The 20196-nt window shown below is 46.0% G+C and overlaps 1 protein-coding gene across 1 annotated transcript in view; it reads right to left on the reverse strand.

Annotated features, from left to right (window-relative positions):
- Positions 1-6295: 6295 nt before the first annotated feature.
- MAP2K6 (mitogen-activated protein kinase kinase 6) overlaps positions 6296-20196 on the reverse strand; it is a 54175-nt gene continuing 40274 nt past the window's right edge. The window contains exon 12 of the mRNA XM_052807857.1: positions 6296-17957. Within this exon, the coding sequence (XP_052663817.1) occupies positions 17880-17957 (78 nt within the window). The 3' untranslated portion in view covers positions 6296-17879. The remainder of the gene's footprint in view (positions 17958-20196) is intronic.

Consider the following 20196-nt stretch of genomic DNA (forward strand, 5'->3'; position numbering starts at 1 on the left):
TATTATAGGAAATAGCCAAAAGGCACATATTATTTTACAGGTATATTTTTAAATGTAGAGGATTGCTTTTTAAAATTTTAACACAAGATGTTATTATCCTTTTTTAATTAAAAAATTACTGGGCTATTTTTTCCATTTTTAATATGCTCAGCACTGCACAAGAGAACCAAGTCCTGCCTCCAGAGTCCCCAGGGCACTGCAGATGGTTGCACCAGGGGTATTTACGTTCCCCTTGCAGCTCCCAAAAGCTCAGACTCACCCATTTTCCTACCTGTAAGCCCTCAAAAAGGGTTTTGTGAGTACAGGACCGATGATGTTGTTGGATAGTAAGAGCATCATTAAACCACATTTGTTTTACTTAAACCCAGCAAACTAAGACAGTGACCATAATGGTACATAATGGTATCGGAGGGGGAAGACTCGGGGCCGTTGCTAAGCCTCGCCAGTTATATATTATCAGTTTTAGTGTCGCGGGAGGCCTGAGCTCTCTGCTCCTCACAACTTGGTCCTTGTAATTATCCCCATCTCCAGCCCCATCTCCGCTTGTTTGTCCCTATTGACAGCGCTGCTATTGAATACCCAGTAATGGGTTGTAGCCTCCAGCGATCCTCCCTCTCAATTTCTAGCTCAGGGAAAACACAACAGATGAGCCCATACACTAAAAGGATGGGAGGCCGTGCTCGCTTAAGACAGTGGTTCCCTGTAAAGTCATCCGTGGAGCTCATTCGGGTCTTGGGCACACAGGGCACACACCAATGATGACCCAGCGGCGGTTTCTCTCTATCTATACGGTGCTAAACATGGGCTCCAGATACAGTTTGCAATTCAATCCATCAGCTGTCAGCACTGGGTGGGCATCTTGAGGCTGACCTAGGGAGAAAACGCACCGGGTCAGGTTCAGGAGCAGTATGGAGACGTCCTTCGCCCCGGGCTGGCTCATGCCGGGAAGAAGCCACAGCTGAAATCTGTCCTAGCACCTCAGATCTCCAGATGCTACCACGAGATCAACACGTATCCTTCAGACAGTCCATAGAAGCCTTCAGTGGCACCAATTTGATTGTAAAATATTTGCATGTGTTCAATTATAATTTAGCCCAGGCAGGCCCACGAGACTCTTTGCATTACCAAGACTGTGTGATGGATGCATTATATCCTCTTAAGCGTTGCCTGGTGGGCCAGAAAAACACTGGGTTGACAAGAGTTAAGGTCTGGGGGCTGGGAATTAATTGACATCTTCCATCTTCATATGATCTCAGGTGGATACTTTATTTTTTTGTCTGAGGAGGTTTATTTTCCTCCAGATTGATTGGATGAATTGTGTTCCCAGAGATCAGAGAGTTCAGATGGCAGAGGATCCTCTTACCAGAAGATGAAAGCCAATATAATCAACTGCACAACTTCAAAACATGCAGCTTGTTCTTGTTGGCTGCGCCTAAGTTTTCCCTGCAGAGAAGCTGTCGACAATGATTTGATATCAATCCAGTAACAATCCCTGGTTTCTAATAATAATTTGCACTTCAGTAGAAATGTTCATGTGAGGCTCTGAGAACATTTAGCAGATGGTCATTAGTGAAGCTCCCCAGTTCTCCTGCAAGGAAGAGATAACAATTATTAGCCTTGTTTTACAGATGGTGACACTGAGGTGAGGCACTGAAAGGTGAAATAACTCTCCTAATTTTCCATAATGAGCCAGTGGCAACAGATCTATGAATGAAACCCAGGCATCCTGCTGCGATTACTCCACAAACCCTATATCCTTATCTCTTACAGGAAGACGTGGTCAAAGAGGTGAGCCTGGAAAGCAGAAAGCGAATGACTCAAAGGCAGGATTCATGACACATTTCTGGAAATAAGGAATTAGGTCTGGGTCAATAAATAACTGGAAAACCAGGGGGACGCAATGTGAGAGGCATGTGAAATGAGGATGGATGGAAAAGAAAGAAGATAATGGAAGGGAGGGGAAGGAAAACAGAGCGTAGCTCTGACTTTTTATTTCCACTCTTGGTTTCAATCAATGTTGTAAAATTAAAGGTTAGGGCTCTGAAAGAAAGAAGAAAGCGACCTCCATCTGCTCCCGTGGGGGTACAGCTAATGGGTGAGGCTTCAAATGTGAATTGCCGATAACAAAACCCTCCTCCTCGCGTGTCCGATGGTACGTCACCCTGCAGCAAAGTGCCGGCCGCGGTGCTGCCGGGGGCCATGGGTTGTGTTTTGGGTGCCGCAGAGACCTGCCTCTCCCTGGGCAGGGCAGGGAAACGGGGCTGGAGCTCTTGGGAACGCTGGCTCTGCCCAACGGCATCCGCACGCCATCAATTACCAAAAAACCCAGGTGCTGGCTGGGCTAGAGAGTGCTCGCCCCTGCTTTCCTCAGCCGGCAGCAGCTGGGCAGTAGGTCAGCCGCCGAGCTGGAGGTGCACGGACGGGTGCTTTGGGGACTAATTTTAGCTTTCAGTTACACTGTCTTTTCCTTTCTCACCCAGAACGTCTGGACTGCTAATACTGATGGACTGGCTGATACTACAAAACGCCCTGCTAACATCACACATACGCGATGAGGGGAATACAGCCCAGCTAGCTGGCCCAGCGGTGGACTTTATACAACAGCCAAATGGAAGCCAGAAGACTTGAGTTTAATCCCTCCAGTTAAGTCATCTAGATTCCTTCTCGCCACCAGCCATCTGATCTCAATCAACAAATCTTGGCCTTCATCTCCTAACCTAGCCGAGAGTTGCAATGCTGAAGCCTGAAGTAATCTGCATGCAAAAGGCTTTAGTAATGATTCCTTCAAGAGGGATTATTATTATTATTATTTGTTATTATTATTATTATGTGAAAGTGGTAGGCAAACAAGGTGTCTTAGCAGTGTTTGCCATTAATAATTTGTTAACATTCTGTAATGCTCTTCCATTTATTTTCAATACTTATAGTTAACAGAAGCATATTGAGGGAGACCTATTAACATGAATATGTTAAAACCAATCACTGGGTATTAAAATGAGATGCTTTTTTAAGACTGAAAATATGTCCAATTTGGCTATTCCTCTCATAACATTAGTAGGATTTGGCAAGAAAATGAAACACAATTAAACATCTGTATCTTTAACATCAGTAAACTACCTCACCTCTAGATGCAATGTATTTTTAAGAAGCTTTGCAATATATTGCTTTCAGCATCCCACCATGCACTTGCAGAACCAGAGAGACAGACAGAGAGCCAGAACTGTAACCAAACGTGTGTTGGAGTGGTAATACATGACTTTGTAGCAGGAAACATCAGGGCAATTTGAGAGAGCAGAAATGATGTCTGCATTGGCAAGATCAAAGATACAGTTCGAAAAAACAGAACCATGAACATATACATAGATGCTGCTATTGCAGGTGCTCCTGAGCGGCATGGAGAGCTTGCTGGAAGGAGTAAGCGCTCACCAGTAGCTGACTGGCATGAAAATTGGGATGGGGATTTCAGAGTGGAAATCAAACAGCAGCGGAGCCAACCTGCAGAGAAAGAACTATATTTGAACGGGTACTGTGTGCTTAAAAAAACTCCTGCAGTTTCTTCAAATCCTTCATCCATAGTCCTGGACATCTGTCACCATGGAGAAGTATTAGGAAAATGCCATTTGTCAAGCCAAAGTGCGTCCCAGTAAAAGTCACAAATCAAAGTTGGATTCTAGATATTCAAGGCTATCTTTAGCAAGAATAGTTGTGAAACATGTCTCTCTTCAATTTTATAATCTCTAACGACTGCAAATTGTTTATGCCTCAGCATTTGATTTTTCCTTATCATCTCTTTCCAGTTTCAGCAAGCACCACATATACAGAAAACAAGGACACGTTCAGGGGACGAGGTACTTTCCACAAGGGCAGGGATATTTCTCTCTGAGTGCTACTTGCTGTGGCAGAGGATCGCTCTTGTGCCATGTGAAGAGAAAATTGTGTGTATATTCACAAGTCCACAACCACCAGGCAAAGGCATTTCAGCAGCCACCTCTTTCTAGCTTTGAGGATTCCAGAAAGCCTCTAGTAGCAAATTTATCACCATTATTAGTACAGAAACCCCAAGGCCAAATCACCTTGTCTTGCACGGGTGCAAGACCAAAAGGCAGGATTCCCAGCCTCACAAATGCTTCAGTTACTGTAAAATGGCTATTATTCTTTTTTTCACTCAATTCCATGAGACTGCTGCTGTTAAAAGGTATTTGGGACTTCATTCCAGCTTAATCTGCATTTGTCTTAGAGAAAGTTTTGCCTTTGGTGATGGTGAGAGTGGATTAAGACGGGTGCCTGCAACTTCTGAGAACCCATTGCCAACCCAACGTTGGCCCTACAAGTCACGTCCAGTGTGAGCGACTCGTTTTGGGAAAATAACCCAAAGAAGGACCATATAAAAGATATGCTTTAGGCTGGACGCTTTTAAATATTGTCTTGTACAGGCCTGGAGTTCCTGTTCGGCTGTGAGAACCTCAACCTTCGCTCCTCTTCTTTTGCTCATTTCAGTGTGATGTTAGTTGTGATAATGCAGGACATTATTTCGCAATTTCATTTTCTGCACATACATGAAATACTATATAGTAGGCAAGGGAGACAGAGGGAACAAGATCTGCCATTTCGCCAGCTAAAACAATTGTATTACAAAGCTCAGCACAGTTTACATTACTGTGCCGTGTTCAATCAAACTCTATCCCAAAGGTACATACGTATCTCCAGACTATTTCAGGGGTTGGCAGCTGCTTCAGAACACTTACTCCTTTTTATTTTTTTTTCATCTTGGGGCTTTTAAAATTGATGGGAGGCTGAAGGCAAGAACTGATGCATTGTAGATGACAACAAAAGAGGCTCCATAAAATTGCTTTTGGCATCTCGTGTGCGTTCCGTCTACATCTTATAAATTACTGCTGCATTTCAGCGATAAAAATAGTTTTGTATTTGGAATTGATTACAGTGAGATAAAGCTCTAATAAAAAAAATGTACTGATGCATAAATATTCTGAACATACAAGGGTAATTTGATTTGATAAAATAAAAGTATGGCTCTTAATTTCTTCCTTTTAAACAGAACACACATACACACACACACATACCACAGCGCAGATAAAACTTCGGCAGCTGTTTTGCTTAGGATTCCCAGAAATGGTTATGTGCCTCTTGCAACTCTTCTCTTCAGACATTTTTATGGCAATGTCCGTATCACCGGCATTCCCATCACCGACGCCGGGTAACATTCTCCCTGCAATCTGAAAGTGTTCAGCCCAGGCCACTGCGCTTTCTTCTATGCGATAAACATTGATTCCTTTCCTGTGCCCTTAAAGGTTATTATATTAACTGGGCTATTTTTGTTTAGTTTGTTCCTTAGCGCATCAGCTCCGCAACTAGTGCTTTTGCCTTAACTGGGACTGCAGGATCAGCAGAGGGAGCTGATATATTGTTTTCAGCAATTCTAATACAAATGGAAGCATAATTTTATTTACATGAGAAAGAGGGAAATAGCGATTCATGTTTCAGTATGACCCAGACCAGCACGCTTTACTCAAGCAAAATGCTATTTGACTTAGCCTAATAAATTAAGGGTGAAAATTGGCTTTGCATCATGACAAATGCACAGCCTAATAGTTAACCTTTAAAGAAATGCAAGGCTTAATTGCACGTAATAGTGATGGGGCTGGCAGTGGAATCCAGGGTTGGATCCAGGATTTGGTGAGACAAAGCAAAGCACCACGTCTGTTTTCCAGCCTGCGAGCGCAGGGGCCGACAGCTGCACAAAACCAACGCTCGCTTCGGCCACATCGGCGCAAGGTGCTGAGCGAGCCGCCGGGCTTCCAAGCCCCACAGCACGCGTGTTGGTGTCCCAGCCCCAAGACCCGCACCCCCAGGCAATGCTGGGCACGGAGGCCGTGTCCATCGCAGCCCCTCGAACCCCCCCATCCACGCTGGAAAGCTTATTTTGGGGGGGGGGGGGGGCAGGAAGCCGGCCCCTCTCGTCGCACCAGCACCCTGCCAGAGCCACGGCGGGAGCCGGGGCTCGCGCCTTTGATGTGGGCTGGACGGGATGTGGATGTGTCTGCTCTCACCAGCCACGCTAGCCGAAGCGCAGAAAGAAAAACCAACGGCAGAAAGACTGACAATTATTTCTGTAGAGCAGCTTGAGCATTCCTGAGTTTTCAGTAATGTACGATAAGCTGTTACGTGTAAGATGATCCTTAAAAACCTTCCATATGAATAGCAAAAGCAGTACAAAGTGTGTCCCCAACAACTGGTAGTACTTCCACCGGGTAAATACAGGTAGACCGACAGCACGTTACTTTTAAATTTCATTTATTTATTTTTGTGTACATTTTTCTTAATTTGACTGACATACCATTGCTATAAAGATGCCCTGCTCTTTGAATATTTAATCCAAGACCACTAGTTCAAGTGTGGTTATGAAAAGTCACGGCAAACATATGACTGGAAAGAGGTGGTTGGTTTTGACTTCCAGGCAGTTGTTTGAAGCATTTCATAGATGCACACAATATTCAGCAGAACACACGCACACACAGTGCTGAGTTTAACACACACACACGCGCGCGCGCACACACACACATCTGGAAAACGGTTACAGTGGTTGAAGTTTCAAAAAGGTGTACTGTCCCCTTCTCTCAGCAGCAGTGAAAAACCTTTGGATATCCTGAGAAATAAAATCGAAGTGTAGTAAAGAAGATTAACTTATTCCATCAGCAAGGTTTGGGTTTTTTTTTCAAGTTAAATATGTTCTCCCAATCTAATTTTTTTTCAAATGAAGAGCGTGGAGGGAAAGGATCTGGGGCAGTCGGGGTTAAAGAATACCAGTTCAATTGTTCCACCAATATCCTTAATCCAGTACAACAAAGATCCTAAAAGCATCTCAGGAAAACAACAACAACATTAAATAAAAACCTATCTAATGTTACACACATGGTCCTACTGTCAGTCTCCTACTATTTATCATCTTCATGGTATGAGGAACGGCTTTGAGATGAATGAAGACAACACAGGTTAAGAGAAGTGTTTCAGATGGAGCAGACGTGAAGCCATACGGGTGGGCAGCCAGGCAACCACCGAAGTACTCTGGAGTGCAGGGAGAACCCTGTGAGCTTTGCAATATCTGACTGATGAAATTTCGCCTGGTTGCAGACAGGAATAGGAGCTCGGAGCGATGGTTCATCACGGCACGGGGCGGCACTGCCTCCTGGCAGCTGGCTCTGCGTGGCTACAAACCCTGGGCAAAGCCTGAGGGGACCTTAACCAGCACTGACAAGAACCTGGGTGCCATCTCACAAAGATGACAGCACCTAATTTCTTTTAAATATACCACCAGTCCGTGTTCCCAAGAACTGGCCAAGGCAGGGATGCTATCTCTGGACAAATCCACCCTCCCCCAAAGCTATGATGTGGGGGTCTTGCGTTAGGCTGTGGGCAGTTTTGATTCTCATGAGGAGAGAGTTACCTCACCAAGGCTAAAAATTGAGTAACTCTCATGCATTGTCCTGCCTTTCCATCTAATATACCTTTCCCATTCCTCCCATCGATGAGAACACCAATGTTTTTCCTGATGAGCCGCAGAGCCTGTGCTCCTGCGAGCTCCCCTGTGCCATGCGCTCCCTCGCTGCGAGAGGGGTTGTGTGAGGTTACGGGCTGCTAAGTAGCAATGAGCACCGCAGAGGAAACAGGCCAGCGAAGACTTAGACAACAAAAACAAACATGAAGCAATTAAAAGAAGGATGGGAGATGTGGTCTGATGTACTTTTGCCAAGAAATAAATATTTTACATTGCCTTTTTTAAAAACACTTGCATTGTGTTTTTTAAATCTCCAAAATGGTAGACTTACTCACTCCACCCACCCATGCACAACACGTGCACACACACACACACTCTCACACACACACACTCTCTCTCTCTCTCTAATGCACATACCTTTCCAGCTTTGTAGAGCTACTGGATTTACTTTGAGACAAGTTTCTGGTGCATTTTGACAATTTACTTTGAGACAAGTTATTTGCAAGAAGGCAAAGTTCATGCATGGCTTTGACAGCTCCACTTTCTCATAAATGGTTTTTGAAAAGCAGAAAGCAAATGAGGGCCAAAGCTCCATTTAAAGTTCACCTCAGATGCCTGAAAAGCATTTATACCCACATCCTTCTGAGGTCCCTGCTTTATGAACTTCTAATGAATTCCACATTCTGCTACCCAACGTTTCTTATACATAGGGGGAAGAAAAAACAAACCAGAAAACCAATGCAAGCTGTTTGAAAACAGATGCACCACAGCATTCTTTATCAGAAAGGCTGGGGAGGCTTCTGAAGCAGTGGAGCAGCAAGGCACCTTTGCAAAGAGGAGAAAGGGAATAAAAAGAACAAAAAGCTGATGGTTTTGCGCCCCTAAACCTGCTTGTCTCACACAGGTCACGCTTACAGGATTTCACCTCAACGTCTCTTACAGAGCAAGAAGCAGCTGTTCCTTAGTTGCTCCATCATTTCTGTAGGACTCGTGTCCTCCATACCCAGAGCAGACATTTGGCCAGAGGGTGCCTGGGTGGCCCTCAGTCCTGCTTCAAAGCAATCCTGGCAACCCCAAGTCTCACTGGCTCGAGGGCTAAAGGAAAACTCCAGGCAAATTTGATACAGAAAAGCCTGGCATGAGACTTGGACAAACCAAGTTCGTCGCAAACCAGATTTTATTTTTCAGGTGGAAAACTATCGTTTTCTCAGAATGCCAGTGCGCTTTTGGTTAATGATGTTGTGACATAGAGCATTTTTACCAGTTAAACTGAACCCTGATGCTAGTTAATCCCCTCTTGAAGGAACAATTACAACCCAGCTGATGCTTTTCCTATCAAAAACAAAACAGTAGGTTTATTCAGAAGCCTCCAAGATGTTTAAAGAAAAATTGAAAAATGTGATTTTTTAAAAAAGATTCCTAATCCCCATCCCTAATTCTAGAACAAACCAGGTCACCAAAAGAAAATCTAAAATTGCTATAAACATAATTTAAAATCATAATTAGCCATCTACTGCCATTCACCATCCCAGCTGTTAGGAGATACTACAGTGGTTCCATATGGCTCAAGGGCAGGCTGGGAGATACCTTCAGCACATTTTGGATAGTACCAGAAATGGATAAATAATAAATAATAAGAACAGGAGAAAGAATAATCAGCCTTCCACATGTAAGGAAAAGCAGAGACTTTCACAGTTGTAAAACAAATGATGTTACTGTGAAAAAAAAATCCTAAAAATAAAGTAAAATAAGGACTTGCATTACAGCAGGTTGGAAAGCCTTCTCTTTTCTAACATGTTCAAAACACAGGTGCTTTGCCTGTGCCTCTTCGATACCAGCAGACCACTGGGAAGTGGTTGCTTTTCCATTGTGCTCATATCTTTTTTATTTGATTCTAGCTGAAAGTATGTAGACATATCCTTGTTACAAATTTACCACCATCTCAAGAAAAAGCAGATTTCACGCCTTAAGACAGAAAGTCTAGAAATTTCATATATTTTCATGCTAAACATGGATCTTTGCCAACAAATCCGTAATTGCTTCAATTGGAGATTTTGGACATTTTTAGACAGTTATTTTTTTCTACGAGAAATGACAAGTTTTACTCCAACACATTTCCAGTTTGCAAGAAACTACATTTAGCAGCTTCCCCCCAATGTATTGCTATTAAAAAATAAATGCAAAATTCCTACTATTTTGTATATTGTGACTATTTCCAGCAGACCCACTGGCACAGTGACAGTTGTCACCAAGCACAAGCCGCTCGATTCACAATTATGGAGGAAACAAAACGGTGGCAGAGCTCTGGAAATTCACTTCATACATAGATTATATAGGAAATGTTTGGAGTCAGATCCTGGTTTTGGCGACACTGTATTTTGAACCAAGCTTTTTTCTGCCTGTAGAGCCCCAGTCTGCCAGAAGCCCACCAAACAGTACGGTCCGTGCTATTAGATATTTATAAGATATTTATGCAAGAGTCATGACTAAATCTGGGCTAAACGTGGACGGAGAGCTCTGCAGCTGCACCTGTATATGTGAAAATTTGATCCTGACTTAACAGCTATGACAGAGACTGTAATTTATCTTTAAACACACCTTTTTGGCTCTTATGAGGCACTTAATCTACATCTCTTCACTCTGGCTGCGTAAATCAAGGACACCTGGCCCTTCCTAACTTTTCACAGTATCCGTGCTGAAAAAAAACATACAACTGGGCTGAGAAATACCAAAGGCTTTCAGTTATTGTTCCAGGACACTCTGAGATGGCTGAATGTTCTTTACTAGAGGGAAAAAAATGAGACGTGGCAGACCCTGATACCTCCATCACACAGCTCCTGGGGAAACTGTATCTACCTATGTTTTTGGCGGCAGTGGGCACGCTTGCTGCCAGACTGCTCTTTCCAGCCACCAGACGTTGGCCGCCTCTTACTGTAGCACTGATCTCCATCTGCCTTCTGGCACAATTTGGTGTGTATGCTTGCGTGACGGGTCACAGAGTTTTGGAAAGACCATGGTCTGATCTCTTATTTTCTCAAAAAGAATTAGGATAAACCCTGAGGTGGCCTGAATTATTCCTGTAAGAGAAACCAAACAGAAACTTTCCTGATTGGTTCGGTAATACTTGGGGTGTGTTTACCTTTTATTTAAAAATTACACTATTGTGAGTTTCCTGGATTTAGCTAGGCCTAAAAGCGAAAGTAACATATCAAAATACCCTGCAATAAACTTCTAGGAAGGGTTTTCAGGTCTGGCTAAAACCACACAGCTTTGGAAATTGCCGAAAGACATCTGATCTTTTGAGATTTCCATCTCTATTTCCAGAGCATTTAAGATGCTTCCAAGCTTTTCCCAGCTTATCCTCGCGGTACCTCACAGCTGCTGGACTTTTGCCCCATCATTTAGAGAAAACCAAGAGCCTTTCGAGGAAGGAAACGCGGCCTGTCCTGCAGCCCAGCTGCCGGCAAGGGCGAGCCGCCTTGGACCGAGGCTGCTGCAACACCAGCGCTGCTCCACTTCCAGAAAGGGATTTTTAATGCAATGGCAGCGAAGCACGAAAGGAGAAGCTCTCGCTTCGGCTGGATACCTGCAGGGTAGCTAGCCTCTGGCTGCAGCTTGCCGTTAAGCAGGCACTGGATAACAGACAGGCAGCTCCTTCCTCTCCCAAAGCACTCTGCGGAGAGCTGGTTGGAGGCCCCTTTCCCTTGCCTTCACTCTGACCAACCGCCTAGAAAAAAGGCGGCTAGTAAAATCCCAGACAGTAAAATACAAAACGTAAAGGTGACTGAGACGTAAGGTGTCGATGGAGGCAAAGAGCTTTCTAGCAACCCAGGAGTGCACTAAAGGAGGCCATGTAATAAATGTCATGCAGCCAAAATTGTTCCCAGTAGAATGGCACTGCCGGCTGCACAGGCCCCTGAAGAATTCATTTATCACTGTGGCCTGTAAATTAGATATTTCCACCATTAGGCTAGTTAGAGACCACCTTAAAATGTTTACCCTCTTCTTTCTCAGCTACAGAGGCCTTTCCCATGCTTTCTCCATCATTTAAGTCAGACCTCTGAATCTCACTGACGAGCTCAGCAGGGGAAGCAGCAATGCACAAGGCCACGCAGCAGGCAACAAGCATCAGCTCGCAATTTTGCCCTGTGGGTTTCTTTTGGGTTTTAGATTTTGTTTCTCTTGCTGGATGTGGGGATGCAGTGGCAATCTGGGACTTGTGAGCAAACCCATTACCTACAAATCCGGGCCTGAAGGAGTACATGGCAAAAGAAAGGGGAGACAGGCTGCTCTCACCAGGCTATGTACTCCATTGAGTCTGCGGCTGCCTCTTTCGCCCTCTCTTTCTGCTCCAGCCTTCCCCATCAACTCCAGACCTTCCTTGGCAGAGTGGATTGACACCAGCTGCCTATCAGAGGACTCTTTTTGTCCTTATGCCATTAAAACCACCCTTGCAGTTTACTACACTCTCTTTAGAGTCCTCTTCGTTTATACAGCACATGAAACTTTGCGTCCAGACCACGGGGACCACCACCTCCTATCTGTGTCTATACACATCTGCAAACACATAAAAGCCGAGATTCAGCTGAGCTTTTTCTGGCCCTCTTTATTAACAAAATCAACTGCTTTTATGGTGTGGGGTTATGTGAAGGAGCAGCATCCTTTCAACCTGCAACACAGCTGCCTACTGCACAGAAAGCATCTATTTGAGCCACGGCCCGGGAGAGCGAATCTCGCTGCACTGCAGAGCTCTGGCCTGCTAGAATGCACGTCAAATTTCATATTATCCATCTGCTCCAGTAAAGGCTGAGCTGAAATATTAATTAGGAGATCTGATCCCTTCTCACCAGAAACAATCTGGATTTTATAGCTCAGCCAGAGGCCAGCGAAGCAGACAAAGCTCTGTGATACATCCTTTGCTGCTGGTTAATGGCTTTCAAGGAAACAACCAACTTGGGGGGAGGACACAGACTGTAAAACACGTGGACATCTGGTCTGTTTTGTCCACCCTTCATCTCCCCCATGCTCAACCCCCACCTCCTAAGTGCATGTTCAGAACACAGAGAGACGACTCCTCTAACATAAACAGCTATAATATAGCAATAAAGATTAATGAGTAAAACTTGCCATTTTATGTATAATCCGTGGGGATTTACAATCATTAATCTTTATTAGTGTGTAATAACTGTTTAGACATTAAGAACAGATTCTCAGCTGGACAAAACTGGCCTTATTCCAGCCAAGCCAATGGAGCAATGCCAGTTTACACCCTCCATGACCCTAGCTCTAAATGAGACCCATCCCCATCTGTAGGAATCATATCACTAACAGTATTTCCCCAACAGCAGGAGCACACTAGTGAAGGCAACTATTTGTCTTTCTCTGTATCCGAAAAAGAGAGCTGCATGTGTCCAGGAAGCTCAACAATAGACATGTCAATAAACATGAGGAAATTCAATGAAAAAGCAACAGCAACAAAAGGAACCCCAAGGAGCAGGGAAGTGGATGATTTTTGAGGCAAGACTATAAGATCTGGTTTGGCAGGAGCGTAACTAAGAGGGATGTAGCAATCTTTGGCATGTGAAAGAGTGAAAGCACCAAGACGGGCTCCCAGAGTTCCTCTAAGAGGAACAAGATGGAAGAGAGAAAAAAAGAGAATCTTGGCTGGCTTTTCGGAGAGAGGAGTTTGGGTTTTGTTTTTAATAAAAAAGAGGTCTATTAAACAAGGGAGCTGGTGGGAACCTTGTCTGAACTACATCAGACCAGCCACTAAAGCAATGCTGCATTGACCGAGCAGGATTTCCTCTTCCAAAATGTCTAGGAAAGAAGGGAAATGTGCAGGTACATACTTAGCTTGCAGCAAGCATGGAGAAATCCCAGCTAAGACTGTGCATGCCGGTGTCTCTGCCCTCAGCACCAGGCACTGCTCCGCTGCGTGGGCGAAGGGCCTGGCAGTCCCTTCCCACCAAGACAAGGTGCAGGTAGCACTGGCCCAGCAGGCACACAGCCACCTCCCTCTGCACCTGCTGAAGAACTGCGAGCTCAACTGCGTATCTTTTTTTAGAGCTTTTTCTGAGTAATGACCCACCAACTGCCTCCTCCATCACACAGGGGAAGCCAGCTGCCTCCAGAAATGGTGTTCCCACCTCTTTAACAAGTCAGAAATGCCTTCTTCCCCACCAGTAAACCCAACAAAAGTCAGGAAAAATGCAGAAATACAGTACATAGATATCTGTGTAAAGTTTTGTACACCGGGAAAAACTCCAGAAAAGATGGGCATTTCCCCCACTGCAGCAGCACGAACCTGGCATTCAGAAACAGTAACCAGCAAATGCCCTCCAACTCCTCTTTCAGGTTTAAGAGACCTTCAGGACCCAGAAAATAGCCTTCCTGGCAGTGACACTTCAAGAGCTGTAGCAATGGCAAGGTCTCAAGCATCCAGGAGGTTGCAGGAACATCAAGAGCTGTATGGTGGAGGAAAAAAGAGGATGAACGTCCTGCCCCGGTGGTCCCCCACCACCTGCCACAGGGTTGAGCTGTGCATCTTTCATGCAGCCCGATAACCACTGCTTGTGGCAGAGCGGAGAAGCCCTCCCTGCCTTGCAAATGGCTAACTGTGCTGGAATTAATTCATGCAGCTGGTCCAGGTCACAGCTCAGTGCTGAGCTCCGAGCAGCTTTTCTCTCCTCTCTGCTCCCTGGTGTGTTTTTGGTTTGTTTCAGGTTTATGGCATGAGATCTGCATCTTTTGCAGTTGAAAAATCCCAGTTCAGGACAATACGCTGCCCACAGTCCTGTCCTGTCTGAAAACAGGAAAGCTTTTTGAAGAACAGCTTTAAGCCTCAATACCTTGGCTGTTCAGAGGGCTTGGTTGTTGGGAAAGCCTTAATGTCCCAGAGACCATGGCTGTCCCAGGCAACCCTGTGCTCATGTTATAGCCAAGCAAAGTTCTGAGCACTGACCAAAGGCTTTACATCTTCACAGAGGTTACAATCAAATGAAAGAGAAAAGAGTCTGACTTTCATCTTGTAGCCCAGGATGTTTTCAGAGCTTTTAAGCACACAGGAGTCCCTGGCTCTCCTCCCTGTGCCAAGGCCACCAGCTCAGGCTTCTCTCTAAGAAAATCCTGCGTCAGGCCGAGCTTTATGTCCATACGTGCCACAAGGGATGCAGAGACAGACAGACAGCCTCTGCATTTCTCTCCTGCCGTAACTACCTTCCGCACTGGCAATCACTTGGATCACTGTTTTCATTCACACTGGTCATACGGATTCACACTTACTCTGGGCTGACGCAAATGACTTTTAAAGGAACAAAGTCATGGAGAATCAGGAGGGAAGTGATTTGTTGCATGCTCTATTGTAATGTCATTAAAACAAAGGGATTAGATGGCCCAAGCATTGCAAGAGCAAAAAGCATAAAAGAAAGCACTCAGCATGTAGTGTCGAGGCATGTAGGAATCATTTTAGAAGGTTACTAGCTGCAGACAACGCTGACATTAATTTTCTATTGGAAAACGCTGGTGACATTAATATCTGCTATTAATACTGAACTTTGACAGTATCTCATAAATTCAACCTGTCAATTACAATGGCACTGAAATAAAGGTGCTCTGAGGTCAAGGAGATGTGGTGTCCAAATGAGACTTATATTCCAGGAGAAAAGCGGCAAAAACAATCTTTAACAAAAGCATCAGATCCATATGTAGGAAAACCAAAGGGTGGTTTTAAATGTCATGTTTTTCAAAGCGAGAATTGATGCTGGAACCAACTCTATAAACTGGCTGGCTGGACTTTTAGCTGCAGCTGAGGACAATCAATCAAAACAGCTCTGCGACTCTGAGAAAGTGAGAGAGAGAAAACACACACACACACACCATGGAATATGAGAGGGCAGATTATGAGCCATGCGAGGCCTCTTAAAATTACACTGCGAAGTAAAACATCCTTGTGTTTCATCCGCAACAAAATGTAACCTGAAAGGCTCCCCTCGACACAAAGCAGAATATGGGGCTTATCGTTACCGAGGGCCGGGCAGGCTCGTGAAACACAGCTGAGGAAGAGGAACTTCTTCCCCAAAGTCTGCACGACCCGTGAGCTCTTTGCAGCAAGGAAACCCCCGCAGCCCGATTCCTGTGAGCCCTCCTCAAGCCACCCTGCTCTACAGCTGAGGGGCACAAGGATCAATAAATCTCCACGAGCAATGCTCCCCTATCTCCTTTGATGCTGGCTCCAGGGCAGAGGTGCAGTTATTTTAGGGTTCACAGCCACCTCTGCAGGCACTGCCAGCCACGGCCGTGGCAGTGACAGTGGCAGCCCAGACACTGACAGTGTCTATGTGCACCTCTTCAAAGTGGTCGGCGTGTCCCTAGCACAAGAGGTACCACCATTCGGGAACCCCTGCTCTAAATATCACCTTCCCCATCAGCCCTTCCAAGGGATCGCTTCCCAAACAGACGCCTAGACTAGCCCAGAAGCCCAACCTGCCCCAACAGAGACTGGAGCCACTAACCTGGGAGAGAAAGAGCTGGATCCCAGGCTGAATTACATCCTGCACAACTTAAATATTGCAGAGCAAGTTGGGATTTGACTCTGAAAGTCTGCGCCGAAGCAATGGATAGGGAAGGGAAGCATGTGGAGGGGCACGAGGCACGTGTGCATGCCCCGGCGCAGCTGCACGCACAGGCACTCTCCTTCGCAGGGCTGGGGGAAGGAGCCACGGGCAAAGGCAAAGGACCTCATAGCCGAGTGAGGCAGCTATGCAGGTTTGGCTCAGTCAAACCAGCATCAATCTGGAGCCAGTGGCCTTGCTCCAGACTCAGCAACACCTTGCAGTGCACGGTCCCCCCTTTCTCTAGACAGTAACCGCGTTACCTAAAAGCAGCGTGAGCTGCCGTCTTCCCTTCCCACCCCGACAGCCCCCATGCTCCTGCCCTTGGCTAGCAGCTTTTCTCTGAGGACCCGGCCAACAGCAATGAGCTCCTGATAGGGGTGGGCTGTGGTTTCCCTGCACGGTTTCCCAGGCTGCAGCTCTCGTGGGGGACACCTGCGGCCCACGCTGGAGCCCAGTACTCCTGGCTGCCTTCAGCATCCCGACCAGAGCTGGACACAGCCCAAACCGCACGCCGGCACAGGCTCCAGGGGAGCTCGCTAGCACTCCCAAAGTCTGTGGGCAAGTACAGAGAGATTGCTGCCGATGCAGTGCCGAGAGCCCTGGAAACTTGCGCTGAGATATCCCATTTTTCACAGATGTCGTGCTATGCATACTGTTATCCTTTCTCATCTGGAGAAGGAGAGAGGAACACCCTTTTAGGCCCAAAGCAGCTCATCCCCAGCCCAAGGGAGCCCTGGGCGCTGCAATGCTGCTGGGCTTGCGGGCAGGTGGGGGACTGACCATTGCAGCCTCCTCCTGATCTTTGTGCAACTTATCTGACAATCTATTTCCCTCTGGAGCTTTTGTCCCAGACACTACCCCAGCAATGTCTTCCCACTCCAGACCTCATCACCCGCCTGATATAGCAGAGTAAGTCGGTGGGACGTAGGGCAGGAGCCTTCTGCAGGCAGGAGGCTGGCAGTGCACCGCAGGTGGCAGGCTGGCCGGGACGGGCCGGCCGGACTCGGAGCGCGGTGTCCGGAGAAGAGGCGACCTCACGGGACGCTGGGGCCTCCCTCCCTTACAGTGATGCTGCCTCGCACGCTGCGAAAGCAGCTCGAGTAGCTGAGCTGAGATCCTTGTTTATAAATTCTTTTTACGATGAGCATTAAATATTTTCCACAACACAGACGCTTCTTCTCTTCTTTCTCTTTTCCTTTGACACCTTTTCCCCAGCAAAGCCCTATGACTATTGCTTGCTGTGGCATCATTTAGCATCACCATCGTCACCACACATTCATCCTCATATAAAACAGAAATCTATTCCATCAAGCACTTAACATAAATATTAAAATAATGGAAGGGACAAAATATAAATCTACATACAACTTCATGACTACCATAGCACCTATTACCATGACAAAGCAAATTCTGGTTCAGGGGGAAGGGAAGGGGAATGAGGAGAAAGTTAGGAAGAGGGACTTCGACTGTCATTAAATATGTAAATCACTCTTTTACATTTTTTTTGTTTTGTTTTTGTTTTAAGGTTACCAACCTTATTAAAATTCATTTCACTAACCAGCTCGTTCTATGTCACTATGGATACCAAAGAACCCTTTTAAAAACTTCGGCGAGGCGGGGGTTTCTCAGAATAAAAACAAAACAAAACAAAACACAGCGACTTTCTGTTGGTGCTTTCATGACAAGTCCTGCCACGCGCCCCTCCCCTGCACCCACCAGTCCACAGAAGGGCAATTCATTTACAAGTCCAGTTCTCAGTCTCCCAGGATGAGTTTGACAAAAGAGGCGACGTCTGTCTCTTTGGATTCATGCAGGGTGAAGAAAGGATGTTGCTGGGAAAGAAAAGAGAGAAAAAATAGAAAAGTTTATTATTCACAATGCTGAGGACCAAACCTAAAACCTTTTCAGACAGTCTTCTAGGCAGTGAAAAAGATTTTGTTGCTAGCATCATAATATTGGGCTTTCTATTCTTTGCAGCTGAGGCAAGTCGGGGAGCCCGAGGGGCCATTTCGTGAAGGCTGCAGATTCGTGCTGGCCTCTCGGATTCCCTCTAAACCCTGCCCTGGCTGGGACGGCTGAACTGGGCTGCTCTCAAAGCGAGGGAAAGTATTAAAAAACACTGCCTCCATCTCTAGCACGTCATGCCCTTCGGCACACGCTGGCTCACAGCTCTGCGGTGCCCAGGGAGGAGATGTGCTCCTCCTGAGACGGTGGTTACCCACCCCACCGTGCGCCAGCTCCAACAGGAGCAAGGAAAACCTCGCAGGAAAGCTGACTGCAGTGGGTTTTCCCTCAGCTTCCTGCTTTATCTGTGTATTTACCCTCTGGTGACTTTTGAGTCTCATTTCTTCCCTGCAATTGCTCATACTCACAGCAGGAGATGGCTACTTTACCCCCAACCACCGCAAAGAGGAAAGCCATCCCGGCTGGAAAGCCATCTGCAGTTGTATGTTTAACTACTTAATCGTGACCAACATGGGAAGACATCCTGCCAGAAAATCTTGCCTACATTTCAGCACAAACGGAAAAATATGTGTAAGGAGAAAAAAACGCAACGAAATGCCCCTGACGGCAACGGCAAAGCCCCTCTCTGCTAGCACCAGTGACTCAATTTGCTACCGGGGAGTCAGCCAACATCCACCTGAAATCACCACACACTGTTCGACACGCTGTCCTGACAGTTAATTGTATTTATTTGTATGGAGGGTGTCAGAAAGAACCAAAAGGCAGCTGGAGCCCTGCAGGGCTCACAGGTGACCTCCACTCTGTGCAAAATGCTGTTGTGCTTCCTATACACAGGCTGGGGGTGCTCAGTTTCATTCCTGACCCTCTCATTTCAAGCCAGATTTTTAAAGACAATTTGGGGTTTCCAGGGCTTTTCAAAGCTGCCCCTCACCTCAGACCCTGAGCGTTGGCTGTTTCAATGATCATTTATGGCAGTGGCCGAGTGGAGGGAAAAGATGAGCAAAGAAAAGAGACTTTCCAAGGTGGGCTTGAGCGGAAAGTTATCCAGTGAATAAAAAGAGGCAGCTCTGAGCAGCTGGGAAGTGACCCAAAGACACACCAGCAAGGAAGAGGAAGCACAATTATGTGGGAAACAGAGCTGAAATGGGCTGAGGCAAGGATCCAGACATAATTTAAGGTCTCCCTGGGTCAGACAGTCACGGGAATCGAAGTGTCCTGAATAGCTCTCAGAGAGATGGCCCAAATGGCCTGCTGTGCTATTATCCCAGCGTGATGCCACTGCTTTCACATCCCAGCTAAGTCGCACCCAAAGCAGAGCTTCCGCAGCCTGGAAGAACCCGCAAGCGTGACACAGGCGGCAGCAGTGGCCTCCAGCCCTGTCTCTCAGTGAATCCAAGCCCTTTGCAACAACTGAGTCTGCTTATAGCACAAAACACCCCGTGCCAGGTGGGATGTGCTCCATGCAATGTGCAGACCACCGGGGAGGAGTCCTGCAGTAGTTTCATGCTCCACTTCACCTGGGGAAGTGGGTTTTCAAATGAAATTAAGCATCCGTATCAGTTTTCCTGATGCTCAAGATAGCACAGAGTCATACTTTCCATGAGAAACCTCAATTCCACAGGAAAGCAAGGGAGCAGTCTTGCTCTAAATGACAAGTCCAATCCAGTACCGCAACTTAATGCCATAAGAGAGAGAGGAGGGAGAAAAAAACCCAACAAAACAGCAACCCTCAACCACAGGACCTCACAACATTCATGTCAGCCATAAAATACCACAGCATTGAGATACTCTGGAGAGGTGATCCAAGAACCTAATTCAATAGAAATGCACTTGCTTGCCAATGCGTATTAATGCTGCAACAGACGGAGCTGCTCCGGTGAACCTTTTTGATAAAAGGCCATTTGGCAAACTTCAGAAATTTTCTTAAAATATATATGCATTTATTCAATAATAAAAAAAAAAAGGAAAAAAAAAAAAGCCATAAACCTCAGGCCTCCCTTTGTTTGAAACCAGCGTTCGGGCAAACTGTGTGTAAATCAGATCTATATATAGTCTAATTGCATTACAGGGCCTAGCAAGAAATGCCACAGGAATTATTCATTGCTT

The sequence above is a fragment of the Harpia harpyja genome, chromosome 14 (assembly GCF_026419915.1).
Source record: "Harpia harpyja isolate bHarHar1 chromosome 14, bHarHar1 primary haplotype, whole genome shotgun sequence".
NCBI classification, from domain to species: Eukaryota; Metazoa; Chordata; class Aves; order Accipitriformes; family Accipitridae; genus Harpia; species Harpia harpyja.